This window comes from Peromyscus maniculatus, chromosome 6, assembly GCF_049852395.1.
Source record: "Peromyscus maniculatus bairdii isolate BWxNUB_F1_BW_parent chromosome 6, HU_Pman_BW_mat_3.1, whole genome shotgun sequence".
Taxonomy (NCBI): Eukaryota; Metazoa; Chordata; class Mammalia; order Rodentia; family Cricetidae; genus Peromyscus; species Peromyscus maniculatus.
In genome coordinates this window covers 68710670-68727909 of record NC_134857.1, presented here as the reverse complement: position 1 = coordinate 68727909, position 17240 = coordinate 68710670, and the positions used below count along the sequence as shown (strand labels likewise).

General features: G+C 46.5%; 1 protein-coding gene across 3 annotated transcripts; it reads left to right on the top strand.

Annotated features, from left to right (window-relative positions):
* Positions 1-44: 44 nt before the first annotated feature.
* Positions 45-11257, top strand: Tsacc (TSSK6 activating cochaperone). Of its 3 annotated transcripts, none has more exons than XM_042279293.2 (4): positions 45-135; positions 1861-1920; positions 9133-9258; positions 11027-11257. In XM_042279293.2, the coding sequence occupies exons 2-4, from the start codon at positions 1884-1886 to the stop codon at positions 11242-11244; spliced, it is 381 nt and encodes a 126-aa protein (XP_042135227.1). In that variant the 5' UTR covers positions 45-135; positions 1861-1883; the 3' UTR covers positions 11245-11257. The 3 variants fall into 3 exon arrangements, with proteins under 3 accessions (XP_042135227.1, XP_076430538.1, XP_015850762.1); XM_076574423.1 differs by lacking the exon at positions 45-135 and adding an exon at positions 195-248; XM_015995276.3 differs by lacking the exon at positions 45-135 and adding an exon at positions 362-524.
* Positions 11258-17240: the final 5983 nt, after the last annotated feature.

The window sequence follows — 17240 nt, the reverse complement described above, 5'->3', positions numbered from 1 at the left end:
TCTGCGCACGCGCCGAGGCCTGGGGCGGGAGCGGGGAGGGGGTGGTGGTGGAGGAGGAAGCGCTGGCTCACTACAGCGCATGCGTACCAACTACAGGGTGGGTGCTGGGGTGGAGGCTTTGGATTAGTGCTGCAGGTGAGGTCATGAAACTTATTTTGTTCATCGCTTCTGGCCCGACCGTGAAGGTCAAGAAAGGCACGACAGTTTGCCACTTTTCATTCCGGCTTTAGCAACCGGGAGGCACAGAGGTTCGGGGATGGATAGCGGCCGTGGCCGGAAGGGTTGAGGCGGGGAGGGGTTGAGGAAGTGGAAGTTGTTGTCTTACGGGGCGGGGCGGCAACGGCCCTTTCGGCCCCCGAGCACTCTGGGAGTTGTGGTTTCCCTCCTCTAAGACCCGCTGTTTTTCTTAAAAAGAAAAGAAAAGTCCTGTCTTTTTAGATGTACTCATTTTTTAGTTTTTTTTGCGTATGATTGTTTTGCTTACACGTATGTATGTGCACATATGATGCCTGGTCCACGAGGAGGTAAGAAGAGAGTCCGATCCCCTGGAACTAGATTTAGGATGGTTGTGAACTGCCCGGTGGGTGCTGGTAACTGAACCCAAGTCCTCTTCAGCGCCTGCTAGTGCTCTTAGCTGCTGAGTTATCTCGCCAGTCCTAAATTATTTTTTTTTTAACTTCTTAGAAAAATACTTTTCATTTTAGGCATTAAGACGGAATGAAGGGCCGGGCAGTGGTGGTGCGCACCTTTAATCCCAGCACTCGGGAGGCAGAGGCAGGCGGATCTCTGTGAGTTCGAGGCCAGCCTGGGCTAGAGAGTGAGTTCCAGGACAGGCTCCAAAGCTACACAGAGAAACCCTGTCTCAAAAAAAAACCAGAAAAACAAAAAACAAAACAAAACAAAAAACCCGGAATGAGGGAGGATCGCTTACATTTCCCCCGAATAGCCTACCTTATGTTTCTTGTAGTGTTTTGAGCCTTTTTTTTTTTCACCACTCACCCTGACCACCCATCTTCTAACTCGTTAGAGACAAAGGGGAGGGAGCTAGAGTCCCATGGTTGGCCTGGAACTCCCCATGGAGCCCTGGCTGACCTCAAATTGGAGACAACCCTCTTGCCAGAGCACCCCACATGGGGTGGGTGGGTGGGGGGAAAGACTCTAGAAGGTAAACACTTAGAAGATTCATGATGTGTTTGTGATAGATTTACAGTTTGGATTTGGTATGTTCTGTCTTCAATGAAAAACAACACAAATTAGTCCGCTGAAGGGAACTGTCAAAAATGATCAAGTTAAGCACAATTATTTGCCTGATGTGGTAGCACACTCCTGTAATGAACACCTGAGGCTGAGTCAGGACCACCGCGATATTGATGGCTTCAGTTACCCTGAGGACATACATCCAGCAGTGGTTAAGAGGGTATACTGCTCTTTCAGAGAACCTCAGTTCAGTTCCCAGCACTGATGTCTGGCTGCTCAGAGCCACCTGTAACTCCAGCTCACGTGTGCACATCCACACGTGCATGTAACTAAAGATAAATTTTTTAAAAAATCAGCCACCCGTATTAACTATGAGACGGTGTACACTATGTTTTTTAAGATTTATTTTATTATGTACACAGTGTTCTGCCTGCATGAATGCTTACACACCAGAAGAGGGCGCCATGTAGTTGCTGGGAATTGAACTCTGGAAGAATAGCCAACTCTCTTAACCTTTAAGCCATCTCTCCAGCCCCAAGATGGTATACACTATTAGACTTCTGCCTCCCAAAATTAGAGCAGCTGTAGCCAATTTGAATCTGCTGTGTCGAGCTTAGGAAACAACACTTGTCTGACCATGTGATGCTATGATTCTTTTCCCAGGCACGATACCTGTTGCTGTTGAGATGGAGCAGCACACTAGTAATCCGACTAAGGACAAAGGTGTGTCCTAGGCCCACGCCCCTCTCAGAAGCCAGCTCTCTCTATCCGCGTGTGCAGAAAGGACTCGGTGTCGTGTATGCCTTGTCTGTTACTTGGTTGTGTGGAAAGGACTTGTGGGGGTTTTTGGGTGAAGGAGGAGACAGGTCTCACTTCACTACCGTAGCTGACTTGGAACTCACCATATAGCCTGGTCTGTCCTTAAATCTGAGACAACTCTTTTTCCAGAGCACCCCACATGCCAACTGCTGGGATTGCAGGCATGACCCACTGTATCCAGCTGTTTTGTTTGTTTGTTTGTTTGTTGAGACAGGGATTCTCTGTAGTCCTGGCTGTTCTGGAACTCACTCTGTGGTCCAGGCTGGCCTTGAACTCACAGACACCCATCCACCTGCCTCTGCCTCCCGAGTGTTGGGATTAAAGGTGTGCGCCACCACCACCACTACCCCGCATTCTTTTCTTTTTTGAGAATCTTGCTATTACTGTCTAACCTGGCCTCCTCCAACTTGCAGTAGCCCTGCCACAGCCTGCCAGCTGCTGAGACGATTGGCATGGTCTGCACCTGGCTTTGGTGAGTTCTTTTTCTAGTGTTTCTAGAGGAGCAGTAAGTAGAGACCTTTGCAGCCCAGGGACCCAGGTGTAATCCCAGCACTGCCATGTGAGAGCTGTGCAGTCCTGACCAAATTGTCCTGACATGGGATTCCTCAAGTACAATGCTGCTCATACTCCCTGCTTCTTAGGTCACTGTGAAAGATAGCAGAGGCCCGGGGAGATGGCTCAGTGGACACAGTCCCTGCTCTGCAAACGTGAGGACCCGCGTTTGGATCCCCATAAGCCATAGAAAAAGCCAGGTGTGGTGGCATATGTTTGTAGCTGCAGGACTTGTGGAGATGAAATACATAGAGTACATAGGATCCCTGGAGAGACTCTGTCTCAGAAAAATAAAGTAAGGATGGGTGTGGTGGCCAATGGACCGTAATCCCAGCACTCAGGAAGCAGATACAGATGCATCCCTGTGGCTTTTGTGGCCAAGCTGGTCTACATGGTGAGTTCCAGGACACTCAGGGCTACATAGAAAGACCCTGCCCCACCAAAAAATACTAAAAAAATAAAGTGGAGGGGACTGGAGAGATGGCTCAGCAGTTAAGAGCACTGGTTGCTCTTCCAGAGAACACAGGCTGAATTCCCATCACTCACATGACAGCTCACAACTGTCTGTAAACTCCAGTTCCAGAGGATCCAATGCCCTCATCTGACCTCCAAGGACAACACATGTGCATGCAGGCAAAGCACCCATACACATAAAATTAAAAAAAAATAAGTGGAAAGCAATTGAGGAAGATACCTGATGTAGACCTCTGGCTTCTACACACATGTACATACACAAACACACACAAAAGAAATATGTATGTGTGCATGTGTATGATACATACACATGTATTAGAGGCTAGACATGGTGACCTTCCCCTATAAACCCAGCCCTCAGAAGTCTGAAGATTGCTGCAAAATCCAGGGCAGCCTGAGTTTCATAGCCCTGTCTCAAAAAAGCAGTGTGTATGTGTGTGTGTGTGTGTGTGTGTGTGTGTGTGTGTGTGTGTGTGTGTTGGTGGTGGTGGTGGTGCATACCTGTAGTCCCAGCACGTGAGAAGCAGAGGCAAGAGGATGGTCACAAGTTCAAAGCCTGCCTAGGACACGAAGTGAGTTCCAGGCCAGCCAGGACTATATCTCCATACCCTGTGTATGAGAGATGGCTCAACAGTTAAGAACACTTAACTGCTCTCCCAGAGGCCCGGCATTGAGGATCCAACACCCACATGGTAGCTGACAGTGGTCTGTAATTCCAGGTCCAGGGGATCTGACCCTCTCCTTTGACCTCCAAGGGCACCAGGATTGATATATTACACATGCATATATTCAGGCGAAACACTCAGAGACATAAAAAAAATAATAAAAGATTTTATTTTTATTTTTTAAAAGAGCAGTAAGCCGTGTGGTGGTTGTGGTGCATGCCTTTAATCCTAGCACTTGGGAGGCAGAGGCAAGCGGATCTCTGTGAGTTCAAGGCCAGCTTGGTCTACAGAATGAGTTCCAGGACAGGCTCCAAAGCCTCACAGAGAAACCCTGTCTTGAAAATAAACATAAATAAATAGAGCAGCTGACAGAGCAGAGCAGACTTCCATTTTATCGATCAGTGACATGTAGACATTGCCAAGCTTGGTATGCATATGTGAAAATGACTTACAGGCAGTTTCTTCTGTGGCACTTTGAAAAATGGACAAGAAGAAGGCATCTTTCTTGGCAGATGTGTGGCACACACCTGTAATCCTGGCACTTGGGCAGTGAAGGCAAGAGGGTTAAAGAATACAAGGTCAGCTGCATGAGACCCTGCCTCCAAAAGGGGAAAAAAATCTTTCCTACAACACTCGTCACACCTCTGCCCCAGGATTGTCTCATAACAAGAGGACTCTTCTTTATCCTTTGACCCTGTCCGAGGTAATCATTCAGATCATTAGCTCCACTGGCACATTGTAGACACTTAGCGATCTTATACCTGTATAAATAAGTTATTAATTTTCCTGTCCTTTCTCCCCTCAGTGCTGGGGAAAACCCAGGGTCTTCCACAGGTTAGGCAAAAGCTCTGCCGCTGAGCTGAACTGCCAGCCGTATCCTTTCTTGATCTTTTTACACTAGATACATGTTATTCATGTGCACAGTCCAGAGCTAGTGAGTAAGTGCGTGCCACTGTGTGTGTGTGTGCGCGTGTCAGAGGCCAGCTTGCCAGAGTTGGTTCTCTCCCACCGTGCGGGTTCTGGAGATTGAACCCACGTTCTCAGGCGTGGTTCCAGGAGCTTCTACCCTCTGAGCCATCTTGCCATTCCCTCTTCTTCCTTCTTTTTCAGAGAGGGTCTCAGTCAGTAGCGTTGGCTTTGCAAGCCCCATTCTCAACCAGGCTGCTCTTGCTTCCTCGACGTCCTCTTCCCTCCACAGTCTCGTCACCTGAACTCAAAATGCAGCCAGGGGTTCAAGGAACTCCGACCCCCTCTCCCGCCTCCCGAACACTGGGATTGCATGCATATGCCGCTTTACCTATCTTATGTGGTTCTGGGGATCAAACCCAGGGCATTGTGCATGCTAGGCAAGCGACCCCTACCTCCATCCAGTCTCTCCTGGTCCCAGCTTTTCTGCTCGCCATTCATGGCTCTTCTCTCCTCTGTTACCTTTTCATTCTTCAGATGCTTGAGAAATTACTCGGAGGTCCAATTTTCTTTCTTTTTTGCTATAGGGAGCTAACTTATTTTTCTTTTTTTCTTTTCTTTCTTTCTTGACGGGGAGGAGGGGGGTTTCAAGACAGGGTTTCTCTGTGTAGTCCTGGTTGTTCTGGAACTCATTATGTAGACCAGGCTGGCCTTAAACTCAGAGAACCACTGCCTCTGCCTTCCAAGTACTGGGATTAAAGGCGTGTGCTGCTGCTGCTGCTGCCGCCACTGGCTTTTTTTTTTTTTTTTATAGCTTCTTTTTCCCTTTTAGTGGCTGGCTAACAATCTGACCTTCCATCCAAACTTAGTGCCACCCCTTGTTCTTATAGGCAGATCTGTTTGATTTCCTACTTTCACCTCAGAACCTTTAGTTCATCTAAAATGTGGTTAGGATTAAATGACAGAACCCCAACTCGAGCTGCCTTGAACACAGAAGGTAATTTAGGGGCTTGTGCAGGTGGGTTACAAGAGCTTGAGCGCTTCAGAAGCCGGAGGGCTGGGACTGGAACTGGGGTTCCTGCCTGTTGGAATCTGTTCATCCGTCTGTCTGTCCTCCTCCTTTCTTGCTGCTGGTCTTGCTTGTACCCACTTCTCATGGTGTACTGGCCAAATACAGTAGCCTCCATTAGGCCCAACTTTATGTCCTCCCAGCACAGCAACTAAAGAAAGTGGGTTTTCTTTCTTTTTTTTTTCTTTTTCTTTCTTTTTTTTTTGCCTTTGCTTGGTTTTTTTTTTTTTTGAGACAGTCTTACTATGTAGACCAGGTTAGCCCAGAACTTGCAATCCTCTAGTCTGCCTTCCAAGTATTTCGATTGTAGGTGGGCATGCTACTGTACAGTCTAGCTAAGAAGGATTGGACACACATCATTGTCCATTTGTTGGTCCTGTGACATGACTGTGGCCCAACTCCTTTTTTTTCCTTTTTTGTTTTTTTCGAGACAGGGTTTCTCTGTGTAGTTTTGGAGATCTGCCTGGCTCTGCCTCCTGAGTGCTGGGACTAAAGTCGTGAGTGTGCCACCACTGCCGAGCCCCACCTACTTGTCATGCGCTTACCACCTTGTTATCGCAGTTGCTGAGAGAGTGAGGTGTTGGCCACTGTCCTTTGCTGGGCCTTGGGCCTATTTTTAGTGTCAAGAAGCTGGAGTGCTGATTCACCAGTACAACTAGGATCTGGGGAAAGAATAATTTCCCAGAGTGACAATTACTCAGTAGATAAGAAGGACAAATGTCTGTGGTGGAACATTAGGAGTTCCTCAAAGTCAGCTTTTCCTTTTTTTTTTTTTTTTTTTTTTTTTTAAAGATTTATTTATTTATTTATTATGTATACAGCATGTATGACTGCAGGCCAGAAGAGGGCACCAGATCTCGTTATAGATGGTTGTGAGCCACCATGTGGTTGCTGGGAATTGAACTCAGGACCTCTGGAAGAGCAGTCAGTGCTCTTAACCTCTGAGCCATCTCTCCAGGGCCCCAGCTTTTCCTTTTGATTTGACTATGTTTGCCAAAGATAGCATAGTGACCAGTCTTAGAATCTCTTCTAGAGCCAGATATGGCTTACTCTTAGAATTCTAGCACTTGGGAGGCTGAGGCAGGAAGACTGTCCTGAGTTCAAAGGTACCACAGGGTACATAGAAAGTACCAAGCTTGGTTACATAGCAAGACTGTCTCAGAAAAGCCAAAAACTTTAACATATGCAACTCTTTGTATTTAATATGTATAATGAAAAGGACAATTTAATCTTTTTTTTTTTTTTTTTTTTTGAGACAGGGTCTCACTATGTAGTCTTGGCTGGCCTGGAAGGGTCTCACCATGTAACCTTGGCTGGCCTGGAACTTGCTATGTAGATCACCTGGAGATGGAATTACAGGTGGTTGTGAGCTGCCTGAAGTGGTTCTGGGAGCCCAACTCAGGTCCTCGGAAGAGCAGCATGCTCTCTGAACTGCTGAGCTGTGTCTCCAGTCCTTGAAATATGATTTTTAAGTGTTAGCAATCAATTCCTATTCTTCTTTAGACAGGGTCTCAGTATATGGTCCTGGCTGGCCTAGAACTCGATATGTAGACCAGGCTGGGACATGTGCCTCTTCTTCTTAGTGCTGGGAAGGGCTCCAGTGCTCAGAGAGCCCTGCTGGCCTCTGCCTCCTGGATGTTAGGATTAAAGGCGTGAGCAAAAAGCTCGGTTTACTCAACTTTCTAACCTTAAAGGTTGAGGGGCTATTATGTTAAGAGAAAGCTTAAACATCTCGGATTTGGTTGCTCAGAGGCTTCTCTGGCCCATCTTCATGTCAGTGATGAGCGGCTCCTTCTCTCGCTCTCCTCCTCCTGTCCTGACTTGGCCAGATTCCCAGGGTTTCTCACCCTCCAGCCTTATTCTTGGCTTTTGACCTACATTCATGTTCTGTTATCCCCTTTCCTACTCTGCTCCTTCAAAGCTTTCCACATTTTCAGAGCCTCTGTAGGGACTGGAGGGGGGGGGCCCTCAGAATTGGCTCAGAACACACCAAGTCACCAAGTTCTTAGCATAAAGGAGATTTATTACCCCAGAGGGGAAAGCAAGTGAGGGGGAGCTGTCTCTGCATTGGGTCAAGGCAAACAGCAAGCAGCAGGCATTTGTTTGTTTGTTTGTTTGTTTGTTTGTTTGTTTTTTCAGGAGAAAAGGGGGAAGTCTGTCCTAGGGTGAGTTAGTAAGTCCTGATTGGACATGTTAGCCAGTGAAATAATGAATTTTGAATGCTGAACTGTAGTGTTTAGTCTCGGGAATGAGTCAGTGGCCAAATAAGGGAACAGCTTTAGGAATGCAGTCTGACGGTTTAGCAGGCAAGAGAGAAGGGTAAGGGCAAAGCCTGTTTGCCATGCTTGGCCTGTTAGAGAGCCCTTCTTAAGTCGGTGTTCGCTATAATCTTCCCGCCCTGCCCCTTAAATCCTTACCTTTACATTGGTTTACATGCTTGGCCTTAGCTGGGTATTCTCTCCCATAACCCCAATAAAAACCTCACTTTTTCCTAGGTATTTTGTTTTGTGTTGTTTTGGTTTTGGTTTTTGTTTTTCAAGACAGGGTTTCTCTGTGTAGCCCTGGCTGTCCTGGAGCTTGCTTTGTAGATCAGGCTGGCCTTGAACTCACGGAGATCGCTTGCCTCTGCCTCCCAAGTTTACCCAAGGTTTGAAGACTCACTATGCCTTGTGTTGTTTCACCTGATTCTTTTAGTTGTCCAGAGAGAGTCTCGTATAACCCAGGCTGGTCTTGAGCTTGTTGTTTGGCAGAGGTTGACCTTGAATTTCTGATTCTCTTGCCTCCACCTCCTAGATACTGGGATTACAGATGTGCACCACTGTGCCTGAAGATAATGTTTCACTTGATTCACTTTGTCTCCCTAAGTGGTGATGAGCAGCTAAGAAGCTGTTGTACATGTCTTTTGTGTACTTCTCAGTGTCTAGTGGAGGGGTGAGCATGCCGTGCACATCAAGCAAGTGAATTAGACTTTCCCCCTGCCAGCTTGGGTTCTCTTAACTCTCACTGATTTCTTTGTTGTTGTTGTATTTTATTTATTTATTTAGAGACAGGGTTTCTCTGTGTAGCTTTGGAGCCCTGCCTAGAACTCATTCTGTAGCCAGGCTTGCCTCGAACTCACAGAGATCCACCTGCCTCTACCTCCCAAGCGCTGGGATTAAAGGTGTGCACCACCACCGCCCGGCTGACTTCTGTTTTCTGTATCTTCTCTTTGTATATCTTACTGATACTTGGGTAGGACCTGGTGTCTGCTTTTATGGACCAGGGGCAGTGACTTAATCAGAAAGGCAGTCTCACACCTGCAGTCCCAGGTTTGAGAGGCCAAGGCAGGAGGGTCTTGGGGTCAAGGCCAGCCCGAGGTATGATCTTACAATTAAAAGAGGAGAAAGAGGGCAGGGCAAGGCAGGCTAACCCTTGTTAAAATGAATGTTGATTTAGTCACCTCATTTTCAGCCAAAGAGGAAGATAATGATGCTGTGTGTCTTTGTCCAGCAAAACCCTCCCCCAGTTATATTAATCTTCAAGCAAATTCCCTGCCAGCCACTTTCTTGAACATCCAGACAACAAAACTGCCTTCAGGTAAGTCTTGGGGGAAGGCTTCCCAAGCAGACCCAGCCAGGAGAGCAGGTAGCTTACGCTTCCCCCAGGGCAGTGCCAACTCCTTGTCAGAGCACCCGTTGCCTGGTTTCACTTGCGGGGTAACTTGTTGATTGTTTGGTTCTGTTGATTTCATTTGCTTCCCCAGTTTTACCAGTTCCTGTTCTTTTCTTGTTTGTTAGCTACTTGGCTCAACTGGGCAGAGGTGAGACCCCGGTCTTCCTGCCTGCTGCTCCTGAGAGTTAAAAGGGACCCAGGGAAGGAGATAGTGACTGTTAGCTTGGACTCAGCTTCCTTGAATTTCTCTCATTCTTCTTCTTCTAGGGAAGTCAGTGGATAGTTGAATACTTACGGGGAACTCAACTCTAGATAGCCATTATCCCCAAATGCAGACAGCATAATTATTGAGGTTAACTAAGCCGCCTATGGACAATGTAGTTGAAAAACATTTAAGAAGTAAGCTGATCACCAAGAATGGTTGGAGTTAGACAATGGAGGAGCTTCAGGTCCCTAAAAGGGACTTAGTTTTTACCCACTCAGCAAAACAAACAAAAACCAACCACAAAACAAAACCCTTTTTTAGGCTGGGAATATAGCTGAACTGATAGAGTTCTTACCTGGTGTGCACAAGGCCCAGAACCACACAAACTGGGTACAGTGCCATATGCTTGTAATCCCAGCACTTGGAATGTGGAGGCAGGAGGATTAGGAGTTCAAGTTTACCCTCAGCTACATGGAGTGCTCAAGGCCAACATGGGCTGTATGAGACCCTGTCTCAGTTTTTATTTATTTTTATTTTTACTTTTTTTAAATTTATTTATTTTTCAGAGCTGAGGACTAAACCCAGGGCCTTGCGCTTGCTAGGCAAACGCTCTACCACCTGAGCTAAATCCCCAACCCCTGTCTCAGTTTTTTTATTTTTTATTTTATTTTTTTAAATTTTGTTGTTGTTTTGAGTTGCTCTCTAGCCTGGAACTCACTGTATCCCTCACACTTGCCTCCTAACTCATCATCCCAAGCACTAGGATTACTGATGTACAGCACCCTACCTGCTCAAATGAAATTTTCAAAGATTTAAGTGGGTGTCTAAAAGTTGAAGGCCAGCCTGGTATACATATTAAGTTCCAGGCCAGCCAAGCCTACATAGTGAGACCTTGGTTTTTTTGTTTTTTTATTTGTTTGTCCTTTCTGAGACAGGGTTTCTCTGTGTAACAGCCCTGGCTGTCCTGGAACTTATTCTGTAGGCCAGACTGGCCTCAAACTCACAGAGATCCACCTGACTCTGCCTCCCGGGTGCTGGGATCAAAGGCATGCACCACCACCACCACCACCACCACCACCACCACCACCACCACCACCACCCAGCTTTTTAAATGTGTTTTGAATACTTACGTACAGTGGCTTCTCTAGATGCTGGGGATAAAGTAGACCAGACAAAAGTCCTTGCCTTCCTGGAGCATAACTCAAGCAGAGAACTTAGACAAACATGAGCTATTACTGAGTGTGCCAGATGACCATAAATACTACAAGAAAAGTAAAAAGGCGAGGAGCGAGTTGCAATATTGGTTTCAAATTAAAACAAAATTGGCAGGTAGGCCTCTGGGGAGATGACTGCTGAGCAGAAGTGAGTCTGGGTGTGGGCGGGTTGTTCCTGGGAGGAGGATTAGTGCTCTTATGGACTCCTTCCAACCTCACTGCGATTACAAAGCCTCTTTCCTGTGTCTCTTCGTACCTCCACCACTCTCCCCAGGAGCTGGCCAGAAGCCCAAGGAATGCCTAGGACTCCTAGAATGTATGTCTGCCAACCTCCAGCTTCAGACCCAGCTTGCCCAACAACAGATGGCTATTTTAGAAAACTTGGAAGCATCCCTATCACAACTGGGTCCCGGGAGGGAAAGCAACAATGGTTCTTTCCCAGCCTTATGTTATAATCTGTTGTTAAATCACCTGCCCCAGTTCCATAAATGAACTGTGGAACACAGATGCTGTGTGTGCTTTCCTTTCTCTCCTCTCCTAGGCTGTGGGTGGAATCTGGCCATTATATTCTGTGTGTGTACTCAGGAATTGAACCCAGTGCCTTCTGCAGGCTAAACATACGCCATGCCACTGAGTAACACTCCTAGCCCCTAAGCATGTATATTCTACATATGATTAGTCTACACACTTCTAATAGGTACCCACTGAGTGTAAATCATTGCACAAGGCACTGTGGCTGCATATCATATATATTAGTGTTCTCAAGAGGAACAGAACCAATATGGTGGAGACATATATGTGAAGAATTTATTAAGCCAGTTTACACTGAAATAGTAACATCAGCTGCTTCAAGGCTAGGAGGCTGCAAATCCAATAGTTGCTCACACCTTGAGGCTGAGTGCCTTGGCTGTTCCTGTCTGATATCACAACCCTGGAGGGTTCTTGGGGAGCTGCTGGTCTTAGTCAACGACAGCAGCCTGGAGGTGCTGGTTCTGATATCTGTGAAGGAATCAGCAGCAGCAGCAACAACTGAAGAAATCAACTCCACGAAGGAGAAAAGCCAAGCTACCAAAGGTTGAATAATCTTCCTCTTGCCATTACCTTTTTAAATCTGAGCCCATACTTGAAGGTGCCAACCACATTTGGGGTGGGGCTTCCCACATATGTTAAGGTAATAAGGACAATTCCTTAGTTGAGGTTCCCTTATCAAGTGAGTCTAATTTGGGTCAGGCTGATATTAAAACCAACCATTGTAGCTGAAGTTTTCCTGGTCCTGCCTGGCCCATGGTTAGGACAAATCTCTCTCACCCGCCAGTCCTGCAGCTGCTTGGACTCAATCAAACACACAGAGACTTATATCACTTATAAACTGTATGGCTATGGCAGGCTTCTTGCTATCTAGTTCTTATATCTTAAATTAACCCATTTCTACCAATCTATACCTTGCCACATAGCTTGTGGCTTACCAGTGTCTGACATCATGCTTCCCATGACAGTGGTCTCTCTGCCTCAGCCTTCCACTTCCCAGAATTCTCCTCTCTCCTTGTCCTGCCTATAATTCCTGCCTGACTACTGGCCAATCAGCACTTTATTTATCAATCAGTCATCCACAGCAAACCATCCCAGATACAAGAGACAGCTCAGGGTTTCTATCATTTACCAAGACAGGGAAGATAGATAATTCATTGCTGTGGTGGTTTGGATGTAATTGGCCCCCATAGTCTCATAGGGATTGGCACTATTAGGAGGTGTGGCTTTGTTGGAGTGGGTATGGCCTTGTTGGAGGAAGTGTATCACTTTGGGGGTGGGCTTTGAGGTTTCCTATGCTCAGGATACTGCCCAGTGTATCAGTTGACTTCCTGTTGCCTGCAAGATGTAAGACTCTTGGATACTACTCCAGCACCATGTCTGCCTGCACGCCACCCTGCTTCCTGTCATGATGACAATGGACTGAACCTCTGAAACTGTAAGCAAGCCACCCCAATTAAATGGGGTTTTGTTTGTTTGTTTTAATAAGAGTTGCCCCTGGTCATGGTGTTTCTTCACAGCAATAGAAACCCTAACTAAGACAATTGCCCAAACTGAGAGGTCATCTGAGGGGATCACTGAGGTTAAGAGGCACATTGGGTAGTACTAGGATAAAGCTAGACCAATCTTGACCTCAGTGGAGAGACTGACTTCATGACACTATGTGAAGACGGAGTGATGGGGTGACATAGACAGGTAATTCCTTGGCAGGAAGTTTAGATGAAATCCTAGAAGTAAGAAATAAATCACTAGAAATATAGTCATCAAGGCAGACATCCATTGTTAGTCTCTGGCATCCACATGTGCTATGCACACACATGTGCTCTGTGGAAGCCTGTTCTCGGGTTCCTTGTGGCTTTACCCAGCAGGTCCGCATAGAGGATGATCAGGACCACGGGCCTGAGTGCAGGGGTCTGAGATGGTCTGCACTTGGCTGTGCTGGGGGAGGAGGTCTTTTGCTCCACCCCTTGGCGTCTCTATAAAAACCCTGGGCCAGAGACAGTCGGGGCCCGTTGGAATAGGTTCCAGGCCCTCTCGAGGCTATCCTTTATTTTCTATCTGTTTATTTCCACAACATTCTCCGCTATAAATCCTTCTATCTAATATTTTCTGCTGATCGCACTCAAGAAAACTCTGGGAAGCTGTGGGGGTGGTGGGTAAACGTCCCACAGTGCTCATAAATGCAAACATACATACAGGCACACAGGCAGTATCCAATAGTTTGCTCTCGATTGCTGTGATATATTGCTCTCTATTGGTTAAGAAAAGTTTTATTTCAGCTTTACAATTGTAGTCCATCATGAAGGGAAGTCTGAGAAGGAACTCAAGGCAGAGACCACGGAGGAGTGCTGCTTACTAGCCTGCTCAACCTGCTTTCTTACACAATCCAGGACCATCCACTCTGGGGTGACACCACCTACAATGGGCTGTACCCTCCCAACTAAATGGTAGGGAGGAGAGGAAGCCCTGAGTGAATGAAGTGTTAGTGAATGTATTCTGTTGACATAGGCATGACCATGTCAAGAACTCAGAAGGAAATGGTGAAGCCTCTTCTGGTCCATGTGTTGATGTTGATAGTGTATGCAGAAAATGTCCACCATAGCTTTCTCCCACCCTGGATGTTTATGGCCTGAAGACTGCTCCCCTATAGAGACTGCACTTATCAAGATTAGCTAAACCCATCTCCTTGATCCAGCTGTATACTGTAAACTCCCCCTTCTTGCTTAGCTGTATGTAATAACTCCACCTCCTTGTCCAGCTGTATGCAGTAACCCTGCCTCTCTGTTCACGCTGAGCTTCTGGGGTGCTGCACTCTCTCCAACAGAGAGCCCAACTTTCTGTCTCTGAATCTATCTGTACTTGTCCATCCCTCATCCAACCCAGTCAGGTTCAGTCCTTGGAGCCATCCTGGATGTGGTAAATCATTAACCAAGAAAAAGCCCCACAGACTTGCCTGCCCACAGGTCACTGTGATGGAGGCATTTTCTCAGTTGAGATTCACACTTCCCAGATGACCCTAGCTTGTGTCAAGTTGACAAAAAAACTAGCCAACACAATTGACCCCTTGTCAGCATGACACACAAACATATCACTATTCAATTATAACCTTTCCTTTCTAATTTGTCCCCAAGATGTCATATTAATATTAATATCAAAATATAAAACTTGATATAACTGTAAAATACCACAGTCTTTAAAATCATCTCTTTAAAATATCCAAAGTCTATTAATTATGGGCTCCTGTAAAAAGTCAATTACATACTTTTTTCTTTTTTAAACACACCTTAAAATAATAGTTCCCCAATATTTCCCCTTTTTGTCTAAACAAAAAAAAAAGAGACAGGTTGTAACTTTAATATAACAAGACTGTACACAATAAGAACAATTATCAAGTAAAGGTTACATTCACAATGTAATGAATTTCAGTTCATTTGTGTCTGGCAAATTAAAAGAAAATACTCCATTATCTATCCTATCTTAATGAATCTAAAGTTTTATACCATATTTACTCTCTGTCATAACTAAGGAAAACTGCAACTATAACAACCTAGTCTTCAACTCCATCAAAGACCCAGAAGGATAATATTATTTGAGTAAACAAAAAGTGCATTGCAAACAACTTCCAAAACTCCAGCAATGACAGAAACATCTGACTGCCTGGACAGTCACCCAAAGTTCCTTCTGTAACCTTGGGGCATCCATCCTCTGCCTTCAGGTTCATACTATCTGGCAGACTTCTCAGTGAAGCAAGAAATTTTACATACTTTCTATGCCAAGAAGAGCCAGGGCACAGTTACAATCAAAGGACCCCCCAACCAACCAACCAACCAACCAACCAACCAACCAAACAACCAAACAACCCACCCAGTGGCCAATGTCTGGGATTCACAATCTTCTGGGCTCCAAAGGGCGTGGGCAGCTCCACCCCTCTGCCCTCTGCAGCAAACACAGCTGGTTTCATAGGCTCAGGCCAGTTCTACTCCACAGCAGCTCTTTTCCTGGGAGTCATCCCAGGAACTGGTATCTACAATATCCTGGTTGCCCTGCTGTAACTGAGGCTTCACCTTCACCAATAACCACTCCTGGCCCCTCTTCTGGGACTCTGGCCCTGTCACACAGCACCAAGCCTCAGCTGCTTTCCATAAGCCCTTCGTGCCTTCAAAAGCAGTGCTACCTGGGTGACTTTTACACATTTACAAGTTTGGCTGCCAGCTTGAGATGTGGCGTTGGCCCTGCTGGACCACAGCTTCTGTGTGCCGACTCGGAAGAAACTTCCCAGAAGATTTTGCCTCAGTGGCGCTGGTCTCTTGTTGGTCAAAGCTGATTTGATTCTTCAGTCCCAGCTGGCCAGAAACTACATATCCATAATTCAAAACATCACATAACAGCCCTCCTAATCTTTGCTTCACTCTGAGACTTCACAAGCCAAGCCTCCATGGTTTGCGTCTCTTTCAACATTCCTGTCTGCCAGGCTCCTACCATAGCTCGTTACGTTCTGAGCACTCAAGACATTTCCTTTCATCCCAAAGTTCCAAACTCCTAGAATTCTCCCCAAACAATATAGTCACGTCTGTCACAGCAATACCCCACGAACCTGGTGCAAACCTGGTCTGGTTTGCTTTCCATTGCTGAGACAGACATCACGACCGGAAGGAACGTGGAGGAGAAAGGGTTTCTTTCAGCTCACAGTTGCGGTGTCTCATGAGGGGAAGGGAGGGCAGGCGCTCACAGCAGGAACTGTAGCAGAGGCCTTGGAGGAGCGCTGCTCACTGGTTTGCTCCCCTTGGCTTGCTCATCCTGCTTTCTTATACAACCCAGGACAGCTGCCACAGGGAGCTGGGCCCTCCTACATCAAGACTCGCCACAGGCCAGGCGGTGGTGGTGCACGCCTTTAATGCCAGCACTCGGGAGGCAGAGCCAGGCGCATCTCTGTGAGTTCGAGGCCAGCCTGGTCTACAGAGTGAGATCCAGGACAGGCACCAAAACTACACAGAGAAACCTTGTCTGGGAAAAAAAAAAAAAAAAAAAAACTCACCATAGACCAATCTGATGGCAACACCTTCTCAGCTGAGGTTTCCCCGTTCAAAGATCCTAGCTTGTGTGTTAACAAAAACAATAACAACAACAAAATCTCTCCCTCTCCCTTTGCCCTCCGTCTCAGCAAATATATGATGCAAAGTAGAATGTAGAGAAATTGAGGACAGACAAGCCTCGTGGGATTATTCTGCTAACAAGTGAGAGCTGTTGGTGACTTTGACAGAGCAGGCTCACAGGGAAGCAGGCAGGGGGCAGGTCTGGATAACAGTTCACAGGGAAGCAGGCAGGGGGCAGGTCTGGGTAACAGTTCACAGGGAAGCAGGCAGGGGGCAGGTCTGGATAACAGGCTCACAGGGAAGCAGGCAGGGGGCAGGTCTGGATAACAGTTCACAGGGAAGCAGGCAGGGGGCAGGTCTGGAGAGCAGGCTCACAGGGAAGCAGGCAGCGGGCAGGTCTGGAGAGCAGGCTCACAGGGAAGCAAGTGGGGCAAATCTGAGCTCTTCTGTAGAAGATTAGTCTGGAATTTAGAACACCAAGAGATACTGTTCTTAAAAAGTTAGATTGGCTTAAATGAGGGTTTAAGTCCATCCATAAATTCCCAATATTTGAGAATACAGCCGGGGTTGACTTAGTCTTACATATATGTAGCCTCCCTCGTTCTGTGGGTTGCAGTCTGATTGTTCTTTGCTTTATATCTAGAATCCACTTATGAGTGAGTACATACCATGTTTGTCCTTCTGGGTTTGGGTTACCTCACTCAGGATGATTTTTTCTAGTTCCATCCATTTGTCTTACAGGCTTTTTGAGACATTTACTTCCCACAAAGCCCTGTTTTTCTGTGAAGTATGGAGAAGGTGAATTACAGCTGATTCGCAGTACTTAGAAGGCTGAGGAGTCCAGCCTGAGCTACCTAGCTCAGGCCA

Excerpts from the sequence above, each read along its gene's own strand:
- Tsacc (XM_015995276.3), top strand. The coding sequence starts at position 503 with ATGATGCCTGGTCCACGAGGAG. Across the intron at positions 1,921-9,132 it reads TAATCCGACTAAGGACAAAG|CCAAAGAGGAAGATAATGAT; the intron begins GTGTGTCCTAGG and ends CCTCATTTTCAG. Across the intron at positions 9,259-11,026 it reads GACAACAAAACTGCCTTCAG|GAGCTGGCCAGAAGCCCAAG; the intron begins GTAAGTCTTGGG and ends CACTCTCCCCAG.